The following is a 21,700-nucleotide window of genomic DNA, read 5'->3' as shown; positions in this document are numbered from 1 at the left end:
GTTACACACTGAGATACTGTGCTCAGTTTTGGCTTTGCATTAACAACCCCTGCCTGTGGTCACACAACTGAGAAAGCAACCATAGTTTGAGCCCCTGGGAGCTGTTTCAGAACCCCACGAGTTACCATTTGCCATTGCACTTCACTTCATGCAAAGCTTTAGAGAGATGTCAGAAAACTAAAACCAGGAGAATGGAAAGCAGGTTCTTTCAGGCCGCTCCTCCTGCAGCCCGTGCACCTCTGTGCTGAGCCTTTGGATCTGACGAGCGAGTACAAAGCTCTCTTGGAAGAAATAAATCCTTCCCAAAAGCACATCAGCACTAACTGTATGGCTTGAAATGAAATAGATGGCATGTGGATCTTTTAAATGTCTTTTATTCCCATTACAATGCAGTGGAGGCCTGTTGCACGCAAGTGCTGATCACTGTCCAAGAGCTCAGGTTGCTTTGTATGTGTAGGTTTATATATCTCTTGTTATTTCTATTCTTATTTAGTATTATGTTGTACTTTAATCATAATTAAACTGTTCTTAAACCTGTGATTACCATTTGCAAAGTGAAATACTAACACCTAGAGAAATTATCTCCAAAAGCCTGAATGTAAGCCCCTGGTACCCAGCCTGCAGCTCAGCCTGTCACCTGTGCTCACTCAGATCAGCACTGACTTGAACACCAGATCTTCTTCCTGCCAGTTACCTAAACTAAAGTGTCTTTTCCTGATAGTCTCTTTGTATTTGGGTTGCCTGCTTGAATGGCAGGGAAAAGCTCCAGCATAAATCAAGCAGGTGGCTGTGCCCCTAAGTGCATTTATGGGCTGCAATTGCCCAGATTCGGGTCACCTGGGCCCCGCGGCTCCCAGCCCTGACTTGGTTCTTAACCTGGCCCGGGGGCACGGGTGCGGTGATGCTGCTCTGGCCCCCCGCTCTGTGCTTGGTCACCTGTGGCTGCAGGAGCTTGCCCAGGTGCGTGCTGCTGGGGCCCCCTCTGTTCCTCGGAGACCGGCGGTCCCGATCTCCCACCGGGCCGGCTGCTTTGGCACCCGGGTCTGCAAAATGGCCCCGGCGGCTCCACCTCCCCTGCTTGTTTGAGGTGTGCTTGGAGAACCGGGGTCGTTCAGAGGAGACGCAACAGCGGGACGGGGAAGCGAGAGAAGGGCCGGAGCCCCCGGCGCTCGTCAGCACGGGCGGCCCCGCCGAGGTGAGCTGAGCCTTGTCCGCTCCTGCCGGGGGGGGCCGAGAGTGGCGCTGCCCGCCGGGGCGGGGGCTGCCCGGGGCCGGTCCCCTCCGCTCCGCCCCGCGCACACCCGCGGGCAGCTCCGCGGGGCTCCGCGGCCAGGACCCGCCTCCGCCGCGTTGAGCGGCTGCCGGCGGGCTCCCCGCGGCCGCGCAGCGCCGGGCCGGGCCGGGGCGTTCTCCGCCGGAGCCGCAGATGTGGGGCCGCCGCCGCACGCAGGGCCGGCGCTGCCGAGGTAGGAGCCCCGGCGGCCGGGGCCTCCCGCGGCCTTGGCTGGGGCGCTGCTCCCCTGCACCCCCACCCCGGGGCAGGGCTGGAGGGCGCGGTGGGGGTTTCTGGGCCCCCGGGTGTGGGTTTTCCTTCCAGCTCCACCGAGGGGTGAGGGTGACCGGTACCTCGAAGGCTCGGGAGGTGGAACGTGGGAATCGCGTCTGGTGCTGGGAACAGCCCGAGGCAGGGGAAGGTTTGGGAGCCGTGTGTGGAAGCGGGGGACTCGCAGGGTCCCGGTGCCTGTTTGTTGCTCTCCGAGTTATTTTTGGAAAGTGCTTGGCTGTGAGGGATTATTTCTCTTTAGCTGTCTGTGGGAAGGTGCGTTTACATCGCGCTGCTCCAAGGGCTGCTGCTTCCCATTGGCCCAGGAACGGGGTAAAAGCCATGTTTTGGCAAATGCTGGTCCAACCGGTTAGTTCTGCTTCCTCTGTTCATAATGGCAACACCAAAACCGAGTGATCTGCGTCTTTTTTATCTGGCCTGGTGAGATTCGGCTGCTGGCATGCTGGAGCCTGCCTTGGAAAGGGCTGAGCGTCCCTGAGGATTTGAGGGGCCTGGTGTGTTCATTAGGCACTTCGTGTGATGCAGGATGACAGCTGTGACACAAATGCACCAAATCTTTTGAACGTCGGTTCGGTCTGGGTTATGTTTGGGTGGTTTTCCGCCCTTTCCAGGTAAATTGTGTTGTGTAAGCTGGAAGATAAACCTGGTGCTTTCCTGAGCTCTCCTGTAGCTGTGGGACAGGATGGGGAAGCAGGGATGCAGGCAGAAGCAGGGTGATGGTGTATGCAGGCCTGTTAACGGGATGGGGAGCCTTGGCCTGGCACCCTGAGCTGCCTGGTGCTGTAGGAAATGGGGTGTCACTGGGTGTGTGTGGAGTGGCTGTAGCTCCTGCCCAGTGACTCAGAGGAGTGCTCTTGTTTGCAGCCATTGCTTTGCTTCTGACAGTGTTCCGGTAGGCAGCTGACTGCTTTGTCCATGCCTGACTCCAACCTAGGGCAGGGAAATGGATTTCAGTAAGGTCAGTGGTTTCCAACCCATCCGGACTAAGGGGGGACACCCTGATTCAGCTGTTGAAACACAGCGATGGGCCACAGCTCACCCGGGGCTGGACTGAAACCCCTCGTTGTTCCTCCGCTCACTTGTGATGCTTGCACTGGTGTCTTCAGTGAGTGGTGATTTGTTGGCTGTGTTGAAGTGGATACTGCTCTCGCCCCTCATGCTCCGTACCTTGGAGCCTGGCTTAGTGTTGACTCTGCAGCTGGTCCTGTTGTGCTCATGTTGCTCTTGGGAGAGTGGGGAGGGAAAAAAACCTGAAGAAGCTTCAAGACTGGTTAAGATTTTTAAATCTTAAAAAACATTAATCCTGAATTGAACACTTTATGTTCCTAAATGTCAAAGATAAGCTAGTTAATGTGAGGCAAAACCCCACCAAACTAAGTACAACTCAGTGCGATCCCATATTGGGTCATTTGATCTCTGTAGTGGGACTGAATAAATCCCAGCAGTGGGACTCCTGGTGCTGGTCCAGTATGTTGCGGAGCTGTTTGCAAAGTTTCCAGTAAGTTTGCTTAATGTGGCCTTACTCAGTCGTGGGGCACTCCCATAATTATGGCTGCAATTAAAGGCAATAGCCTCCATTTACATAAGATGCCGGTCCTTTTAAACCAGGGCATCATCTAATGAGCACATTGGTGTGGGGATAGCTATGCAGGATGAGGGCCCAACACTGAGGGCGTTTTGGGGAGGATTTTATTTCGGGACCTTTCTGAGGTCATTTGAGGGAAGGGTCTGCTTTGAAATGATCGTTTTTCATAACAAACTGTCCTAAGTTCCAAATACAACCCTTACCAGTGGTAGGATGCTGTTGAATTCAGTGCCTTTAGCACTTTATTAATGTATAATCCATCTCATTTAAAAAAATCAGCCTGGTTACACCACTGTTTTTCTCAGTTTGATTGCGTCAGTGTTCCTTCTGCTCCTATGAGTAAGAGATTTGGTAAATCCGACTTGTGGATAATACCTAATAGCTGACGAAGCACCACGGATGTGTTCTAGATTGCTCACTGCAGTTGCATGGGTTCCTTGAGGCTTAACTTGGGGAATGCAATGTCCATGGATTTTTCTTTGAGATGAGTAAAACCAGGATGGAATCATAGTTATGGTTGGAAAGGACCTTAAGATCATCCAGTTCCAGCCCTCCTGCCATAGGCAGGGACACCTCACACTAAACCATCACCTCACATCATACGCTTGGGGAAGGTTTCAGCTTTTTTTTGTGAAGGAAATGACCCAGTGCAATGCTCTCCCCTTCTTGCCGCGTTTGGTTTTGTTTCTTTTCCCCGTGTGTGTGGTTTGGGGTTTTTTTGTTTGTTTGTTTGAATTTGTTGACTGCAGTGCAAGCTTTGTGTCCCCACACACTGGCTGGGGCAGGTCCTTGGGAAGGAATCACAAGGCCAGTGTAGCAGAAATGATGGAAACTCGCAAACTCAAACTGAGGAAGCAGCAGCCGTGGGGCTGAGCAGTGCTGGGCTCCTTGGGTCTGTGCTGGTTTTCCCCAGAAGCCTTTTTTTTTGCTGCTCTAAGTCAAATCTGTTAAACTTTTGTCACAGACAGAGCATTTGACTTGTGGTCCTGAGAGTGTAAGAGGTTAAGTAATTGCGTTGTATAAGGGAGTAAAAGAGAATAATGAACTCCAAGCTCTCTGGTCTGTCTAGTTGGGCTGTCCAGTGGCTAAAATTAAGTAATTTAAGCTGATTGCTGGTTTTACTCAATCTTTAGAAGGCACTGGAAGGGAAGATATGGGAAAGAGTCCCAAGCTGCTTTGTGCAGGTTGTGATAGCATCACAGAATGGTTTGGGTTGGAGGGGACCTTCAAAGCTCATCTAGTCCTACCCTCCTGCAATGAGCAGGACATCTTCAGCTAGACCAGAACCACATCCAGCCTGGCCTTGAATGTCTCCAGGGATGGGCATCCAGCACCCCTCTGGGCCATTGTTTTACCACCCTCACTGTAAAGAATTTCTTCCTCGTGTTCAGCCTGAATCTCCACTCTTTCATTTTAAACCCAACACCCCTTGTCCTGTCACAACAGCCCCTGCTAAGAAGTCTCTGCCTGTCTTTCTTATAGGCCCCTTTTAAGTACTGAAAGGCTGCAGTAAGGCATGGGTTTATTTTGGGTACGATTTGCTTGTGCAGAGGGGCGCCTCAAGGGAGAGCGCTGGCTTGTCTGACTGACAAGATGCCACGCAGGGCCAGGTTGGCACTAACCAGGCTTGTTCTGGGGTGCCTGCCAAAACCTGCCCCTAAATATTCCTAATCACATGCTAATTACAAATACTAATCTCCAGATGTATTTAACATATTACCCACTGAAGCACTGACCTTGTAGCTGTGTGCAACGTGTCTCTTTTAGGTAAAATCACTGCAGTGGGGTGGGCCGGTGAGTTTGTGTCCGTGCAAAGAGAAGAAATACTTGTCTTTTGTTTAAAATGTGTGAGATTACCCATGCCTTTACGGTTGTGTTTTGGTTGTGTCAAACTCCTCTCTCATTTGAGAAGCTGGTGAATGGGGAGCTCTGCTGGAGGTTGGTGTCTGCAGCATTTAAGTGTCCTGAAGTCTTTAAGTGTGTAGCTGCCCTGGTAGGTCCTGAATGCAAGTGATGAGTCTCCCAGTTGTAACTGACTTATCCACGTGATGGATAAAAGGGATGGTTTGTAATGTTCTGTTAATAAAACAGGATGGATTTGGCATAAGTGCCCTTGCGGAAATCGTGTGCCTGTTACAGCTTTCAGTTTGTACGTGTTGGTATAGTTTCAGTAGAGCTAGTTACTTGGATATCTGAAATGACTCTGTGGCATTAATTTCCATAGATGATTCAGTATGTTGCTATCTTGTTTACAGGCAAGGAGGTAGGAAATGGTAAATCGGAATGGGATTTAAGTTCCTATCTCCCCTTTTCACTCTGAAATTGACAGCCCGACTTGTTCCCAAATGAATTTCCTTCTGTTTCTGCACAGTGTCAAGTGTTTGGGTTGTGCTTTAGGAGATGGCTTCACACATGCTGTGCCTTGGCACTGGGAATCACGGGGCTGCTGGCAGAGCTGGGTGATCCAGGCTCCCTGGCAGCTGCTCTCCTCTAAACTAGAGTTTCACCATGCCCCAGCCAGCCAAGAACATGCCATGGGGTCGGTACGTGTCACTAAGGTGATAGCTAGAAGTGACTTAGAGGTGCTATTTCTGCCTTGCTCGGGAAGCCTCTCGTGTTGCTGTGTCTTTTGAAATGAATCCACACGTGAGTGACTTCTCCATCTGCAGGCGACGGCATTCTTCGTTAGCTGGGTGAGTCGGCACTGAAACTGCAGAGCCGCCGTTTGATTTTGTGTGTGGTTTAGGTGCATTACTGGGAAGGTTTCTTTAAGTGGCAAGAAATCCTCATGGCTGGATCATATACAGTTTGTGAGTGGGCAGTTTAAATCCAAGGATGCCAGAGGCAAAATGTTTGTGGCGGTTTGTAGTTAAAAGCTTCCATATGACTGCACCCCCCTTTAGACATAAACTAATCAAGGAGCACATAACCCGTGAGGTGTTCTAATGCATCTGAAACTGCTTCTGACCAGCTTGCACCTCCACAGCAGTATTTGGATTTAAGGCTGGCTTTTGCTTCCTTCAGAGTTTTATTTTACAGTCATATATCCCTGAAAATCTAATTGACGTTGTCTGTTAATAACAAGCAACATTTGTTGTTCATGGCAACCCCACGGATGTTCTTGAGCATGGAGCTCTGCAACATTCACCCTCTGCATTAAGGAAAAAGAATAGAGCTTTGTAGTTTTATTACTACCAATGTGAAACTGTTTTCCCCAAAACAATGAGGAGGTTTCAGGGGTTCGTGACCCTTTGCAATTAAAAGATTTCAGATGGCTTGTGAGAGGCAGACTGATGGGGTGAAGGAGGAGGGGGGAAGAAGCAACAAGGTAGCCCTTGCCATAGAGGAAAAGAGCACTGCTGTTACAGCTGAAATCACTGCTCATTTGTGGTAGGAGATGGATCTAACTGCTGGTTGTTTTTTTTTTTTCCTTAGAAATGGTTTATTTGGGGATTAGAATGTGGGATCTTAAAGTTCAAACAGCTCTGGAAGAGATGTCTCCCATGGATTTGTCAGGGGGTTGCAATTACTTTTTCTTCCCCAGGTTGGGTCAGTTCCAACTCATCTGGTGTCAGTCTGATGGGACATGCTAAAGCAAGAGCATTGGCAGGGCAGCTCTCTTAGTAGCCAGTCTGCACTAAAATGTAGGAAACTCGTGGTTTTGAGACCTCTGTCCTGTGTCACATAAAGCTCAAATCAGTCAATGACTTCAGATATCCTCGGTGGCAAGAGGAGACTAACTCACTGTATGGTGGCTGGAGCCAGCAACGTGTCTCATGGGAGGCTCATGTGGTTATGTCCCTTTGAGTCTTCTTTTGTGTTGTTTTCCATCTTCATATATGTTTTGCTTTCAATTTGTATTTAAACTTCAGAATGTGTATTTACACACTCTTATGCCAAAGGCTCTCATGTATGCTGTATGTGCAGTATGGTCTTCTGCACTCCTGAATCACTCCTTTTTACAGCTCTCTAGAGAGACTTGTGCTGACAAGTTATGTTTTTGAATATAAACCCAATTCAGAGGTTTTTTAAAAAAAAAGGGTTTCTTTGCTAATACTGTGCTCTCACTTGGTAGATGGTTCCCCTTGCAAGAGTTTCATTTGTAGCATTGGTGGTGTTCAGCCTGTGTACACTCCATAAATTAGATTATTTTGGCTGTCCTAATTTTATCATCCTTATTAAGCTTTCTCATCTCCATATTGATCCTGTTAGTCTCGGGAAGCTGATAAGCCATCTAGTTGTACTTGCAAAACAGGCAGAAAATGAGAACTCTGCCCGGAGGCTACAGAGACTGAGGTTCACCGGTGACTTGGATCTCTGTATGTCTTTGCCTGTATTTCTCCCCCCCCTCAGTGCTCGGTTTTAGACTACACGACAGCATTGCAGTTTGCCAGATTTAGATGGATTTTGTTTTTATTATGAATCCTGTTGTCAATATCTGCCAAGTAGCTTTGTTCTGGTTTGCTTGTGTTTCTTATGCTCTGAATGAATATGCTCTGCTATCATAAAGCCTAAGAAGATTTCCAGAGGCAGCTGGTGTCACGTGCACTGCAAGGTTATTTTCCTGCTTGTGTCAGTGTCAGTTTTCCATGCTGGCTTTCCAGAGGGATTTATTCTTTACTTTCAGAAAACTTCCTTTCCTGCCTCTGTTGCCTATGGGACATGAATGAAACCAGGTATAACTGTAGGTGCATGTAGAGGACTTCTAGCCCAGTCCCTGCCCCGTTAACTCATTTGCTTTTGCTTCCGTGGCCATGGGCTTTGTCCTTAATGATCTGCTTACCCATATGGTAATATATGCTGGAAATAACCATACTGTGTCAGACCTTTAACATAGCTCTCAGCCAAATCTAGGCCCTCTTACAAGGCGAGGTTGTACAACCTCTACCTCAGCCTCTCCTGTACTGAGTCCCCTTTGGGTGCTTCTGTCTCTCTATGTGTTATTTACGTCACTGGAATGTTTGAAGACCCCTGTTCTGTTCATGTTCTCAGGGACCTCTCTGCACAGTTACTGTTTTGTTCCTTCATCACACTTCCCCCCCCTTCCCTGTCTGGTCTTTCCTCCTCCTCCCCTAGTTTGACCTTGACTTGCTCTTGTCTCCCCATGCCCTATTTCAGGCATTCACGTGGCTTCAGCTTCTATTATGTGCTGGTGACTCACAGATGCACTGTACACCCCGACGTGGTTTGTCACCCAGTCCAGTGGCTGTCTTCCTCCTTGCCTTTTTCTGTTTAATTTCTCCACTAGTAGTCATTCCGTATTTCAAGCCCCAAGCCCTGGGTGGTGCTTCCAAAGTTTCTTTATTCTAAGTTCTCTTTATCTCATCTTTCAAAATGCTGCCACCTGGTAGGTGGCTTCATCCCAAAGCCTTTGAGGTTGTTTTTAATAATTCATTTGGTTTACTTCATGCATTTGGATCACATGCAAATTCTGCATAGTCTTTGTTGTCAATATGTCTCCTTTTCAGCATCATCAGACAGCTGCCCTAATGCAAATAGCAATTTTTTACAGATGTTTTCCTTTGAAGTGGCTGTCCTGAGGAATTCTGCCTCTGAAGTCAGTTGGTAGCGTTTGGTTTTAAGATGGCATGAAGTATTTTAGTCCCCCTCTGAGAAGGCAGCTGCCCTTGTTTTGCTGTTTATGTTTAGCAGCCTAGATCTAGCTGTTATAAACAAGTGGTATTCACAGCATCCTAGTTGAATGAAAGGAGGATATGTGTACATCATAAATGTTAACGAATCTAATGTCAAACTAGCAGTAAGTGAGCATAATTCATAAGCCTTTCAGCCTGGAGAAGGGTCCTCTCTTCTATTTAAAGTTGCTAATCCTTTCCTTATCCTCCTTTTAATTATATGCTTATAACAGCAAACCCAACCTTTGAATTGGAAAGGTTTTTCTGATATGCTTATGTGAACAGAAAGGAATAGAGAGTTTTAAGGTGATAAAGGCCCTTTCAAACTGCTTTGTAGAGATTGCTTTCATGCAGGGTCAGGAGGCACAAACATCCTAATGGATGCAGGTATTTTTTTGGTTTTGCTTCTCTTTGGAATATTGCAGATTTATCAAGCCATGGTGTTCCTGGGTTGTGTCACAGACTCCAAGTAACTGGTGCAGTGCTGCAGAACTGGACTTGCTGCTTGGATCACCCTTCCAAGAAAGGGGAGAGTGTGTCAGGATATACAGACAGCAGCCATCGAGAGGCTGTGCAGGGCTGTACGTGCTGTTGCTGTAGTAACAACATCACACACTACCAAGACAATGTGTAGCAGACTTCCATCTTGGAAACTCAGTATTTTCAGTTGCCCTCTAGAGCTGTGAATGTAAGTGGACAATTTGTGCAAATGGAATAAAAATGAATGTCCTCTTTTTGCACTTCTCAGAGGCACATGCCCCTTCGTGTTAAGTAGTTTGAAGTTCCTGGTATACAGTAAGCTACAAAGGGTTCTTTAACACTGGGTTGCACTCAGAAAACATGAATAATGGATGTCATCTTTCCTTTATGTTACATCATAACAGGAAGATTTAAAATGTTGCTTAATTTGTGATGATGGGAATAGGTTTAAGCAACACCTGGAAGCACCACTTGAGGATCTGCCCTATTTTTCAAACGAATAATTTCAGTGTTCCTTCAGAGGTGAAGGTGGGGAGGTGATTGCATGGACTGGAGATGTAGAGAATTACCGATTTCCCCTTCAGATTTAAAGAATACAGTTGCTGCAGACCAGCCTTAAATCTGTGCCTCATGTTAGACTTAACACAGGAAACTTCCTTCCATGAGAACAATGGCATCTCATGGGTAGGGTTTATCTCCAGACGTTAGGTTTCGCCTACGTTTAGAATGAGCAGTTATTTCTTTTGAAATGTAATAAACACTTAATTAACGTGTTTATGTAATAAAAGAAATAATAAAAGTACTTTGAATGGCCACGCTTTCAGAAATGGTTCACATAAAGATAATGAAAGAGCAGAGAGACAGTGTAGCAAGGTGTATTTTTTATTTAGTTGACACTGCTGTGTATGTGTAATACATGTACCTTCCCAAATAACCTTAGATTGATAGGTTTTATATGCATATAATACAGCACGTGGGATGTGTACAAAGCTAACCAAGGCTTTATTGCTACAATTCTTACAATAAAAACCTTATAGCTAGTACTTGTTTCCTGATTGCTAGGTTGTCATGGCTTTGAAAACATAACTGTGTAGGAATCAAGCTGCACATAAACACTGCTGTGAGGGCTGCATCACGGTTTTGCATGCATGATGAATAGCTATCACAGTAGATGATGAGGAAAATATAATGAATGCAAATGAGTGGGGGTATTAGCCCTGTCTCCAGCCAAAGAGCTGTGGTGTGAGGCTCCCGAGTGCCTAAACCCTGTCAGATCTTCCCTTTTATCAGATGTGTTGATGGTTATTGGAATAGATGGGAGCTTGGTTTTTTCCTTACTTGACACCAACATTTTCCATTTGAATGAATTATTTTCCTTATCTATGCTAAGGAATATTATTTAGCTTAATCTTAAAGAGTGTCTCTAGTATCTGTGCTGTGTCAATCTCGGATGTTGTTTAAATCTGTCCCCCAATTAGTACTGAAGAGATTTCTTGTTCTTAGTAGTAGCTTATTCTCATATAAAGTACCATTATGTATGTTGGGTTTTTTTCTTCAGTCTCTTTGGTAGATTGATCTGTAGCCAGGAAATCTAATAAAAATGAACTCTTCAACTTCTGAAGGCTGAAGGTGTATTGCTGATGGCAGATTCTCTTTTAGTTCTGAATTCTTAATGGCTTTGCATCTTTGAAGTAGCAGACTATTTCAAGGCAACTGGAACTTCTTCCCTTAGGCAGTGATAGCAAATAGGATATGGAGTGGATGTTGCCAGTAATAAGTGTATTTGCTGCTGAGAAGAAATGGAATAGGTGCTAGAGCCATATATTGCAAGTCGTGGACCTCCTGATTTCAGCTGGTTTGGAGTCAAAGACCTGTAGAGATGGTATGGGGAACATGCTGAACTTGCCATGTGGGATGCTTGGAATTTCTGGGGACTTAGTGGGCTATTTGTCATTTTTGGTGCATTGACTCCTGGGATATTGGACTGTGGGAAAACAAAAAGGATGGTACTTCTGGTTGAGGAGAAACCATAGGCCTCTTGAGGAGACAGGAAGTCTTCATTTAAGAAGCTGACGTAACAAAAAGTCCTGGGAAACTGCACTGAGAAGGTATGAATCAATGTATGTCATTCTGCTAATACAGTATTGCATCTCTCTTCCTTGATTGCTCATTGTGCTTGCACAGCTCTTTGTGGGAAGGAACTTAATCTGTTCTCTGTGGGAAGCTGTCTGAGAAGTTTTTAACTTGCGAGGGATCTCTTCTTCAGAATGACTGTTCCCAAAATACAGTCTTGGTCATTATCCAGGAGCTGCACAACAGGCAGGGAGGAAGAGCCACCCTTTTGGCTGCTGGTGCAGCTTCCTTTTGGCTTCTGAGCAGCTGAGCAAAGTTGAGCTAGTACTTGCCTTACAAAGGTGACAACATGCCTGGCAGAGGGGTGTTGTGTTTTCGGCAGGTTGCTAAGGACTGCTCTTCCACACTGAGGAAAAAACCTGCTGGGCCTGATCTGTATACTTCAGGAATATGGGAACTACCTGGGGGAGGGAGCAGTGTGGCCCCTGCTGAGGTGCTAGTGGTGATTGAAAAGGCCAAGTGTCCCATCTGCTCTACAGCAGTTTTGGTCATGAGAGTGGAAACAGTGCAGCTGCAGGTTTGGATGCTGTCATTACCCAAAGCTGCAGCTTTTCAGCATGTAAGAGCACGGCACCAAATGCCTGGCGAAAACAAAACCATCAGCACTGCAGCCCAGAAGGTGTGCGGGGAGAAATCTCTCCCATTCCACCGCGTTTCCAGTTTTGAAATGTTGGAGTGTTGTTACTTGTGAACTAAAAGGTGAAGCATAGTTGTGTGATTGGTCACCATCTCTTCTAATTGGCTGGCAGTGTCGTAAGTGCCTTGTATATTAGCTAGCTGTCGGTGGCTGTCCTTGGGTGATGCTTCCAGCTGCATAGGTGTTGGTCAATGAAGGACTGCCACAAGCCTGCTGAAGGTAGACTTGACATCTTTTTCTTCATTAAAATAGAATATCAGTTATAAGTTCAATAGGGATTTTGGGTAGCATGGTTTAGTGGGAGGTGTCCCTGCCCATGGCCAAGGGGGTTGGAACTGGATGATCTTAAGGTCCTTTCCAACCCTACTCTATGATTCTATGATTGTCCTGTATGCTCTATACAAATGTATATGTGTATACATAACAACACATAACTGTAATGTTAGCTGGTCTGAGCCATCTAGTCCATGTTAGTGAGTGGTGGTTGGATGTTAAAGCTGGATATGTAAGATTTGTGTCTATTCCTCAAATAACATACAGATCTTTGTATGTCCTGTGTTCTTCTGTGCCTCCTTAAATTGTACTGAAACTGAGCTTGTGTTGTCCTGTGTGGCTGAAGTCTCTGGAGTAGTGGGAAGCTGGGAGGTTAGGATACAGCCCTCTCTATGCTGCCTTAAAGGGGAGTTAAGGACCCCAACTCTGATCTCTCCTCTCTGCGTTGCAGTATGTAGGAAACATAGATGCCTATTTTGAGATGGCGTATTTTAAAGTAATTCGTGTTTGCTTCTTCTAGCTAGAACAGTAACCTACCTGTTCCAATAGGGCACATCTGGATTTAGGGTTTTTTTGCCAGCTATTTCTTGCCAGTTGTGTGTGTAGAGATCAGATACTACTGGTTTTCTCAAACTGGGGAGTAAGTAGCTGATAATGCAGGGTTAAAAAAATTACCTCATGGCATAGTAGAAAGGGAATTGCTTTAGGGAAATGGGAGATCAGGTTAATGATGAAATACAGTTTGTTGGTGTTAATATCTATAGAGAAATGGGGATATTTAGCTCCGAGCATGGAGTTTGCCCCAGTGTTTTGTTTGTGGAGTCTCGGAATGGTTCGGGTTGGAAAGGAGCGGTCTGTAGCCTCTCGCTCCTGTGCGTTTAACAGCCAGGGGCTGGTGCGTTTCAAGGCCAGCTCTGCTGGGCTCGGGCATCTCCCGGCCCGGTGCTCGCAGCGCCCTCAGTTGTGCTTCTACCACGGAGCTGTGACCGCTCTGCGGGGGGTGCCCGCGGGCGGTGCCAGGGCGCCGCCTGGCGGGCGCCGGAGCCTCTGCCCGGTACCCGGGAAGGGCGCAGCCGCCGCGGAGCTGAGCGCGGTGGGAACCTCCGGTCCGTGTGGCGCTTGCTGCCGGCTGCGGTTAAACCTCGACGTGCGCTGGGGCTGTGAATGTGTCCTTCAGTCGTGGTGCGGGTATCTCCTGGCGGCAGAAGGGCCTGTGAGCTGTAGCTGCTATGCTCAGTGTGGTGTGGGCACAGGCAGCTGGAGGACTGCGAAGTTATCCTTATTCCAAGAATAAGCGAGCTGGTGTTGCTGGAGTGATAGTGGAGAGACAGGAGGCAGAGAAGTTGGGTGTTTTATGGGCTGTCAGACTGCAAAGTGGTATCTTTACTAGGGAAATTACATGTGAAAGTGACTTGCATCTATTGTGGAGTTTCTGTTATAAAGTTATGTATTTACTGATACAAAGCAGGGTTTGTGTATGATCAAGCAGAAGCCTCTATTCAGTATCTATTTCTCCTTGTCTCAGAAATAATTACCACTTGCTTTATGCATTAAACCCGAGGAGTCTCCTGACTTGTCAGTCAGAAGCTTAAAAAGAGTAAGTATCAAACTGTCACTTGGCTCAGCAAGCTCTGTTCCTATGCAGCAGTTCATTTTCCAAGGCTGCCTTTCCCTTCTATGTTTTGCCTCTGCAGAGAGGTGCTTTTTCAGGGAAGTTTCCAGCCCATCTTGGCCCTGGGAGGGCAAGCTCTGAGTGAAAGCCTTCCAAGGAATAAAGGCTTGTTCCTGGTTTCCCTTTAGCAAGCAAAGCTGAGTCTCCCGCACTTTGCCTGCAGGAATCAGCCCTCTGCAGGAAGAGAGTGGCTGATGACAACGTGGTTGTGCAGAAGGTGATCTCTGTCACTTGTTAGGAACCCAAGGAGCAGCCTGTATTCTGTCTTTTTCTGGGAATTCAGTGTAGTGCTCTTGAAAACCATGTTTTGAAATGAGACCTCGTGAGTGGTACAGGATTGCTGTGTTTGCTTTTCACTGTCCTCAAACAGCCCAATATGGCACCAAGGTAATTAAAAAAGCCCAACTAACCATAAATAACAAAATCATGGAGTGGTTTGGGTTGGAAGGGACGTTAAAGCTCATCCAGTTCCAGCCTCCTTCCTGACACATTCCACTGGAGCAGCTTGCTCCAAGCCCCTGTGTCCAACCTGGCCTTGAGCACTGCCAGGGATGGGGCAGCCACAGCTTCTCTGGGCACCCTGTGCCAGCGCCTCAGCACCCTCACAGGGAAGAACTTCTGCCTAATATCTAACATAAATCTCCCCTCTGGCAGGTTAAAGCCATCCCCCCTTGTCCTGTCCCTACAGGCCCTTGTCCAAAGCCCTTCTCCAGGTTTCCTGTAGCCCCTTTAGGCACTGGAGCTGCTCTAAGGTCTCCCCTTCAGGAGCCTTCTATTCTCCAGGCTGCCCCAGCCCAGCTCTCAGCCTGTCTGTGTAGGAGTAAGTTTGATCAGGAACACAATAACAGTAGTTTTGTTATGGAGCAAGCTGAACTGTTCACCTCACAAAACTGAAGGCCCGCAGGTGTCCGTGCACACCTCTGATGTCATTCCAAGCCCCTGCTGAAGTTCAGTTCAGGTGCCACTGGTTTAAGCCTGCCTGAGAACAAGAGTTCACTGGTGTGCCCCGTGGTTGGGGTACTTAGGAATGTGGTAATTCCCCTTGCAGACCTCTGCTTTAGTATGAAGAACATCAGGTCAGTGTTCTCAGCCACAAGGCAGGGGTGAGTGGTGCCTCAGTTCCTGTGTAGAAAGAGGTACAAACTGTTTCTACAGACTGGGTTTCATGCGTTTTCTGCTAAATTTATGTAGGTCAAGCCCAAGAAGTGTGGTTTGTGAGTTGGCACTCCTGTTAATGTCCTATTTCTGTTACTATTACACGTGTTATGGGCTTGCCTGGCTCTACTGGAGGCATTAGTAAGAAGGTTGGACCCTGGTGGCACGTACCTTGCTGGGATTGGGATGCCACAGTGTGTACATCCTGACTCTGGGCTGTACCCTCAAATCAGCCATCTGCTTGTGCAATGTTCTGTGTGTGCACAGGCGAGGGGCTTCTGGGGTTAACCTGGAACGCAGCTTAACCTGTTCCTGCTAGCAGCTCTTTTGGCAACTGTTGGAAGCAAATACGTATCAAATAAAATGAATGAAGGAGCTTTTTAAGTGATCAAAACCTCCATCTCTCTGCTCCTAGTTTTCTGCCCCTCATACTGTAACTCCTACCACCGATCTGCCCCTCCCTGCTTTGGTATCAACCCAAAATCAAGCCAGAAATACTGGGGAAAAACAGTGCCGGCGCCTACAGTTGAGAGCTGTAATCAGTCCTGAAGAGAAGGAAATGGGCTTTGAAAGGAGGGAAGGGCAGGTCAAGCAAACAGGGTTTGGAAAAACAGTGTTAACTCGCCCCAGGGAGGTCTCCCGAAATTTCTTGGCACTGATTTTTTTCTCTTGTAATGGAAGAGCTAAAAGTGACCTTCAGATGCTCAGTCTGGTATAAAAAGATGTATGTATGTACTGACCTTCTGTATTTAGACCATACTAATAGAGTGAATAATAATGAAAACATGCCGTATTTTCAGTGTGCTGCACTGAACGTCTGTAAAGCACACAGGGCTGTGTGTAACGGTGGAATAGGAGCTCTCCGCGACTTTGCTCAGCCCAGTCAGGAGCCGGGTTTCCCTCTGCTGTAAAGCCGATAGCGGAGACGCCGTGCTGGGCCGTGCCGCTGCTCGTAGCAGCGCAGGATCTTCCAGTGTCAGTCGTGAATTATTAAGCTAAAGGAGGCGTTGGAAAGCCATTGTTTATTTATGGCTTTCCGCATCGATATTAATTTAGCCTTCAGGCTAACCGGTGAATTGGAGGAATAACTCGTTCAGGGTTACAGCGTTCCTAACACACGGTGCTCCCTGGACGTGTATTTTCAGGGCTGTGAGAAGCGGCCGTTCCCGCTGTGGCGAACACCGGGCCGCTGCCGCCGGCGCCGGGAGCCTCCACGAAGGCGCAGGGCCCAGCGCTGCCCCGGGCCTCCTGGGGCGGGGCCGCCGGTTCCCCCAGGGCAGCCGCGGGGCCGGGGTTGCCCGCGCCCGGCCGCGCCCCCGCCGCGCTGAGGGCTGTTGGGCCCCGCCCGCCGCCACTGCAGTGGGAGCCGGGAGGCGGGCGAGGATGGCGGCGGCAGCGCCGGCCCGGGAGCTCACGCAGAACCCGCTGCAGAAGACATGGGAGCCCTACGACAACGGGCTGCCGGCGGGGCACAGCGCGCAGCGCGGCGGTGAGCGGGGCGGCGGGGGGGTGGTCGGGTGTGCCCGGGCCGCGCTGCCGGAGCCCTGCGGGCAGCCGCTGTCAGCGGGACCCCCGGGCGGCCGCTGCTCCTCCTCATCCCCACGGTCGGTTGGGGCGAGCCGGGCCCCGCGGAGCCCCTCGCGGGGCGATGCCCGTTCAGCGGGGTCGGGGTGCGAGGGGAGCGGGCAGAGGAGGGAGGGCCCCGCCGCCGTTACCGTTGGGGCTTGAACGCACGTCCTGTGTGAAGGATTCGTTTAATGGTCCCCCGGGGCCGGGTGATGTGCGGGGACGGTGAACGGAGGTGGGGCGGCTGCGGGGGATCGCCCGCAACGGGAAGGCAGAAAACGCTGGAGCTGCGCCCGGCGGAAGGGGACAGAACTGCGCTGGGAACAGGGTCTCCTTCAATGGCTTCTGGTCTGTACGAGGCTCTGGTTCCAAGGAGCGTTTGTTGTCAGCGTGTCCTTCCTGAAGGGAGCCCTAAAAATGTCACTGTATTTTGAATTCCTTTCTTTTAAGGCCAGTGCTGTACTGGGCCATCTGTTGTACGAGTTAATGGCTTTCCTTATTTTGAGGTGCAGCCAACCAACTCATCAGCCTCTACAGACTTAAGGCTGTGGCGTCTGTAAACCATAGTTTATTACCAAACTTCGCCTCACGTGGTTGTTTCCTCTTTCTTTTGCTGCCTCACTTAAAGAAGCGAGGTTCGGTACATTGCGGTGCTGCAGACAAAAGGGGCTTTGTGGGGTGGAAGTGTTCTTATTTGTCATGCAAAGAGGCTGCGCTGACAGCGAGCGGAGGGCTCTGCTGGTATGGCAGGCGGCCCTGCACTGCTGCCTCTCGGCTCCGGCCCTGCTTTGGTCCAGCACTTGCTAACCACAAAGCCCAAGCTGCCTTGGTGTGAGCTGGGGAAGCAGGCGTGTGTTCCTGTGTGAACTGAAGCACTCCAGCATCTGAAAACCAGCAGGTGTTGAGAGGAGCTGAATGCTGGAAGAGTGTCAGAAGGTGTGTGGAATGGCTTCTGTGAACACGCTAAGGAGAGCGCTTTGCTTTAGCCTTATTGTGGCACAGGTACCTCGAAAAAACCCCCATAGAAACAAAATTGCGTATTGGTCATGTGTAAACTGGTGACAGAGTTGACTTGGCAGAATTATTTAGCTATAACTAAACCTATGTATACCAATTTTAATTTTTTTTTAAGATTCCTTTTGGATTCTTTATTTTTGGCGCCCAGGACCCCTTACAATTGAAAACCCTTTCTCCTAGAAAAACAGGTTTGAAAATACAATTTTTATCAATCCTTTTGCATGCGTTTGCTCTTGCAGCTCTACCCATAATATGTCTACAGTCATTTGCAATCCATAAGAATTACAAACAGCCTAGAGAGGAGCAGAACTTATTCTTCCTTGATAAAACCATGTATCTTGTTTCAGCAAATGGAACACTCTTCAATTTTTCCTGAGCAAGGGTACTGTGAAGCCCTTTCTCCTCAGATTTCCATGTATCGTGTGTCATCCCATGTTCTGATGTACCAGTGTGACCTGTGGGTCCTGTAGCCGTGCTGAGACAGCACAGGCTGGACTGCCCAGGCTGGGTGATGTGGGGCAGTGTTGGGTTGACCCATTCCAGATCTCTGCTGCTGCAAGTAACTCTGTTAAATATTACTGTTCAAAAAACATAAGCTCAAATTGGAAGTGGATTTCTTGTCCTCAAGAGCAGCTTTCCAGTGGAAGCAGGGAGGGTAGTCGCTCTGATGTCTTCTGAATTCCTAGGCTAAGCAAGATGAACTCTTTCAGTCTCCTTATTCATGCTGATGACCTGTGTGCAGACATGAGCTACTTTTAGTCTTATTTTTCGACCTTTTTAGCAGGTGGGTGAGCAGAATCATACATGCTTCTAGCTGAGGACTCGGCAGATCCATCTCCAAAGGGAATTACCTGTGTTAGCTGGTTTTAGTCTGATTTTCTGAAAGCTGTAGCAACTGTAATTACCTGGGGAAGAAGAAACCTGGGTACCTGTGCCAGGTTTAGCTGTCAGAAGGCTTTGGAGAGCTAGTTCTTTTAGTCTGTGCTTTACGAGGTCTTCAAGGAGAAGTTCTGGCCATGTGTGGCCTGCTGAGCTTTTACAGCTGGTGAGACCAGTAAGACAACTTTTAAATGACCCTCCAAAGTTCAGACTTGCAGGCAGTAGAAGTGTGTATTTTTGTTAGTAACTGCCACTTACCTGTTGTGGCTTTTTGTGAAAGGTTTTGTCTGTATATAGGTTGCACTAAAGCTGCTCTTGGCGTTGGATGCCGTATGGCTTCAAACTTTATGAATCAAGCAGTGGGCTACAAATATGGACATAAAAAATAAGAAAGTATGGTACAGTGAAAGTTGTTTTGGGAGCCTAGCAGAGGATGTTTATAGAGAGATAAACAGTGAACTTCCTGTGGTTAAACATCCCCCCCCCTGCTGCTGTTAACAGCTTTGCTTCCCTAAAGCTGCTGGAATTTTATTATTCTAACAATTTTTGTTTGATGCTTGTACAGCAGTATGAATGTACATCAGGTTCAAAAAGAAAAAAAAAGATTATCTTTGCCCTAAAGAACTCTACCCTTTGAGCTCACGCTGCTTGTGTGTCTGTGCTCACGAGCCTAGGAACTGGAGATGGAGAAAGTGAATGAGGTGAGGACAACACCCAGCTGTAGCCTGAGAATCAGGATGTGTGGTGGGGCATCGCTGTTAGCATCAAAGCTATAGGAAGCAAATGGTAGCTTGGAGCACGTGGATGGCAGAGCTGCTGAGAGCAGCTGGTGGCAGGAGGCTGGATAGAGAACAAATAGGAATTCTGAATCCCTTGTACCAAGGTGATGTTAGAAACTGGTGATTTGGACAAAAAGGAAAGGCAAATTGGAAGATAATGGACTTCAGGCACAGGAGCAGGGTGTTCTTAAGGAAGAGCAGCAGGATGGGGAATTCCCCCTTGCTGGGGGATGCCGAGAAGGGTGACTGATTGTCATTACTGATAAACAGGAAAAAAATGGATTAACAGTAGTTAAATAGGATGACAGGGGAAATCATGTAGTGGTAGCCCTATTTGGAAGGGTGATTGTGTTGGTTTAAGATGTTTGTGTGTAAGCCTCTAAATAGTGCAGTGCTTTTGGAGAACAGGCCTTGGGTCGAAGGCCACAGAAACATCAAGAGTCCTTTGTAAACTTCGGCTGGCAAACTGTGGCAGTTGGACACAAAAAGCATCTGACCTTAAAAACTGACTTCAAAATTTAACGCAGAGAAGACAAAATCTCCTTTTGGGGGGAAGGGACAGCCAATAACGTGTCAGGAGAACTTGAAAAATACCAACTCTTGTCTGTGATTTCACAAGGGTTTCGTGGGCTGGTGAAATGCTGCACAGCTGATAGAGACTGTTCAGTGTCCCAGTTTGTTTCTCAACCGTCTGGATCTTGCATTATTTCACAATGGAGGCTTAAGAGGCAAGAAATGAGCATGTCATTTCTTCTTTCCTTGCTGTTAAGCCTTACCTTCAGAAGGGTAGGCAGTCGTAACTGTAGTCTTGAGCTGCAACATGCTGTGTTGTTCAGTAGTGTAGAAGAAATACTTAGCTGCGATAATGACTTTGCCTAAACTGCAGTACTTGATGTTAATGCACTTCAGCACTTGGCCATTTTCCTTCACTGATTGGTATTTTGGGCATGTTTTTTGTGTGTTCCCTCTGAGTGAGGGGATGCAGCAAGCAGTTCTTGTTGATGCTGCTGTTTATAAACATGCAATCTTACATGCATATATTACAAATACATTTTAGAGAAGAGGAATGTGTAAAGTCATAGAGTATCTTTAGTGACTGGTGGCATACAACCCTGTAAGTTTTGGTTTGCTGTTCTGAATGTGCATGTTCCTCTAACAAAATCAGTGTTGATAGCACATCCATAGGACTTACATATGTGAAGCAGCATTAAAAAGTGAGTTTGTTTTCTTGAAACTAGGTTGTGTAGAGACATTTCTGGTAAACCAGGCAATCCAATGCTAAGGAATTGAGAGAAATCTGCACTTAGGAGTCTGCCTTGGCTCAGCAGCTTGCTCCTATATAACTACTTCTATGCTCCAGGTAGCTTTTCATACAAAGTGAATGATGAGGTGCTGTGAAAAGGGGGAAGTGAGCAGTGAGCTGTTGGGAAAAGATTAAACTAGAGAGGCTTTTTTCATTTTTAGTCCAGGAGTTAGGTTTGTGTAACTTGTGGTTTGTTTGTTTTGTTTTTTCTGTTTCCTCATGTCAGAATTGTGTGCATTTCTTCAAAGGAAGGTGTAAGTTTTGACACACAGATCCGTTGAATACTGCGCTTGGAAGGAGTGCTTCTCCTCGCTGGCAGTGAGTGTTGGCAACATTTTGTTGAGAAAGCTGTGGCTCAGTTAGATGAAAGGTGATAAAATTATGTTAAATGTTTGAGTATTTGCTGCATCCTCAGAACTTGGCGTTTTGTTCTGGTCTCGGCTTTCTCACTGAGGTAATGGGCAAAAAAAGCAAGCCTTGTAAGGAAGCACAGAGAACCCTCTGCTGTGCTGAGTCTTGTGTGTGTTGTTAAAACAGCCAAATCTTAGGTTGTGAACTGGCATCCTCCTTGTTGAAGACAAGCACTAAGGGGTGGTATGTGCTGTAGCACTGTGTACTGTGCAGTGTTGTTTACAGGGCTATGGAGGTATGTAAAAGCAGAGTATTTAGCATCATTGGAATGAGTGGTATTCCTCCTTTTGGTGTACAGGGAATCTGTTTTGCTGGTACCTGCCTTTAAAGAGGAAAAGCTCTCTTGGTCAGCCTGGTAGCTAATCAGAAGAGGATTGCAATTTACATGATAGGGATGAACAGATAATTCCCTTGGTTTCTACTGTATTGTCACACAGTAAATAGTGGTGCACTGATGAGTGATCAGAGTAACAGATTAGGCAGCAGGCCTTGGCTTAGAGAGCAGCTGTCGGTGTAATATATGAAGCAACTGTTCAAGTAGGTTACAGGTTTCTTCATGGTACTTTCCTAGCCCTTAATTTTACTCCAGTATAGGTTTATTGTTAGTTACCAG

At 47.5% G+C, this 21,700-nt stretch overlaps 1 protein-coding gene across 7 annotated transcripts in view; it reads left to right on the top strand.

Moving 5' to 3' along the window:
• Positions 1-1,323: 1,323 nt before the first annotated feature.
• Positions 1,324-21,700, top strand: part of LOC133214406 (6-phosphofructo-2-kinase/fructose-2,6-bisphosphatase 4) — a 47,347-nt gene continuing 26,970 nt past the window's right edge. For 3 of the 7 annotated variants that reach the window (XM_061357293.1, XM_061357291.1, XM_061357292.1), the window contains exon 1: positions 16,440-16,621. In XM_061357293.1, coding sequence (XP_061213277.1) covers positions 16,516-16,621 — 106 coding nt within the window. In that variant the 5' untranslated portion in view covers positions 16,440-16,515. Of the gene's footprint in view, positions 1,467-16,438; positions 16,622-16,927; positions 17,047-21,700 lie in introns of those variants that run through there. The other 4 variants (XM_061357295.1, XM_061357294.1, XM_061357296.1 and 1 more) reach the window with 3 other exon arrangements.

Source organism: Neopsephotus bourkii, unplaced genomic scaffold (assembly GCF_033783945.1).
Source record: "Neopsephotus bourkii isolate Nb327-2 ecotype Australia unplaced genomic scaffold, CSIRO-AGI_Nbou_v1 NB_887, whole genome shotgun sequence".
Taxonomy (NCBI): Eukaryota; Metazoa; Chordata; class Aves; order Psittaciformes; family Psittacidae; genus Neopsephotus; species Neopsephotus bourkii.
Note: the sequence above shows the minus strand (reverse complement) of the source record. Positions and strands in the feature narration are given on the sequence as shown.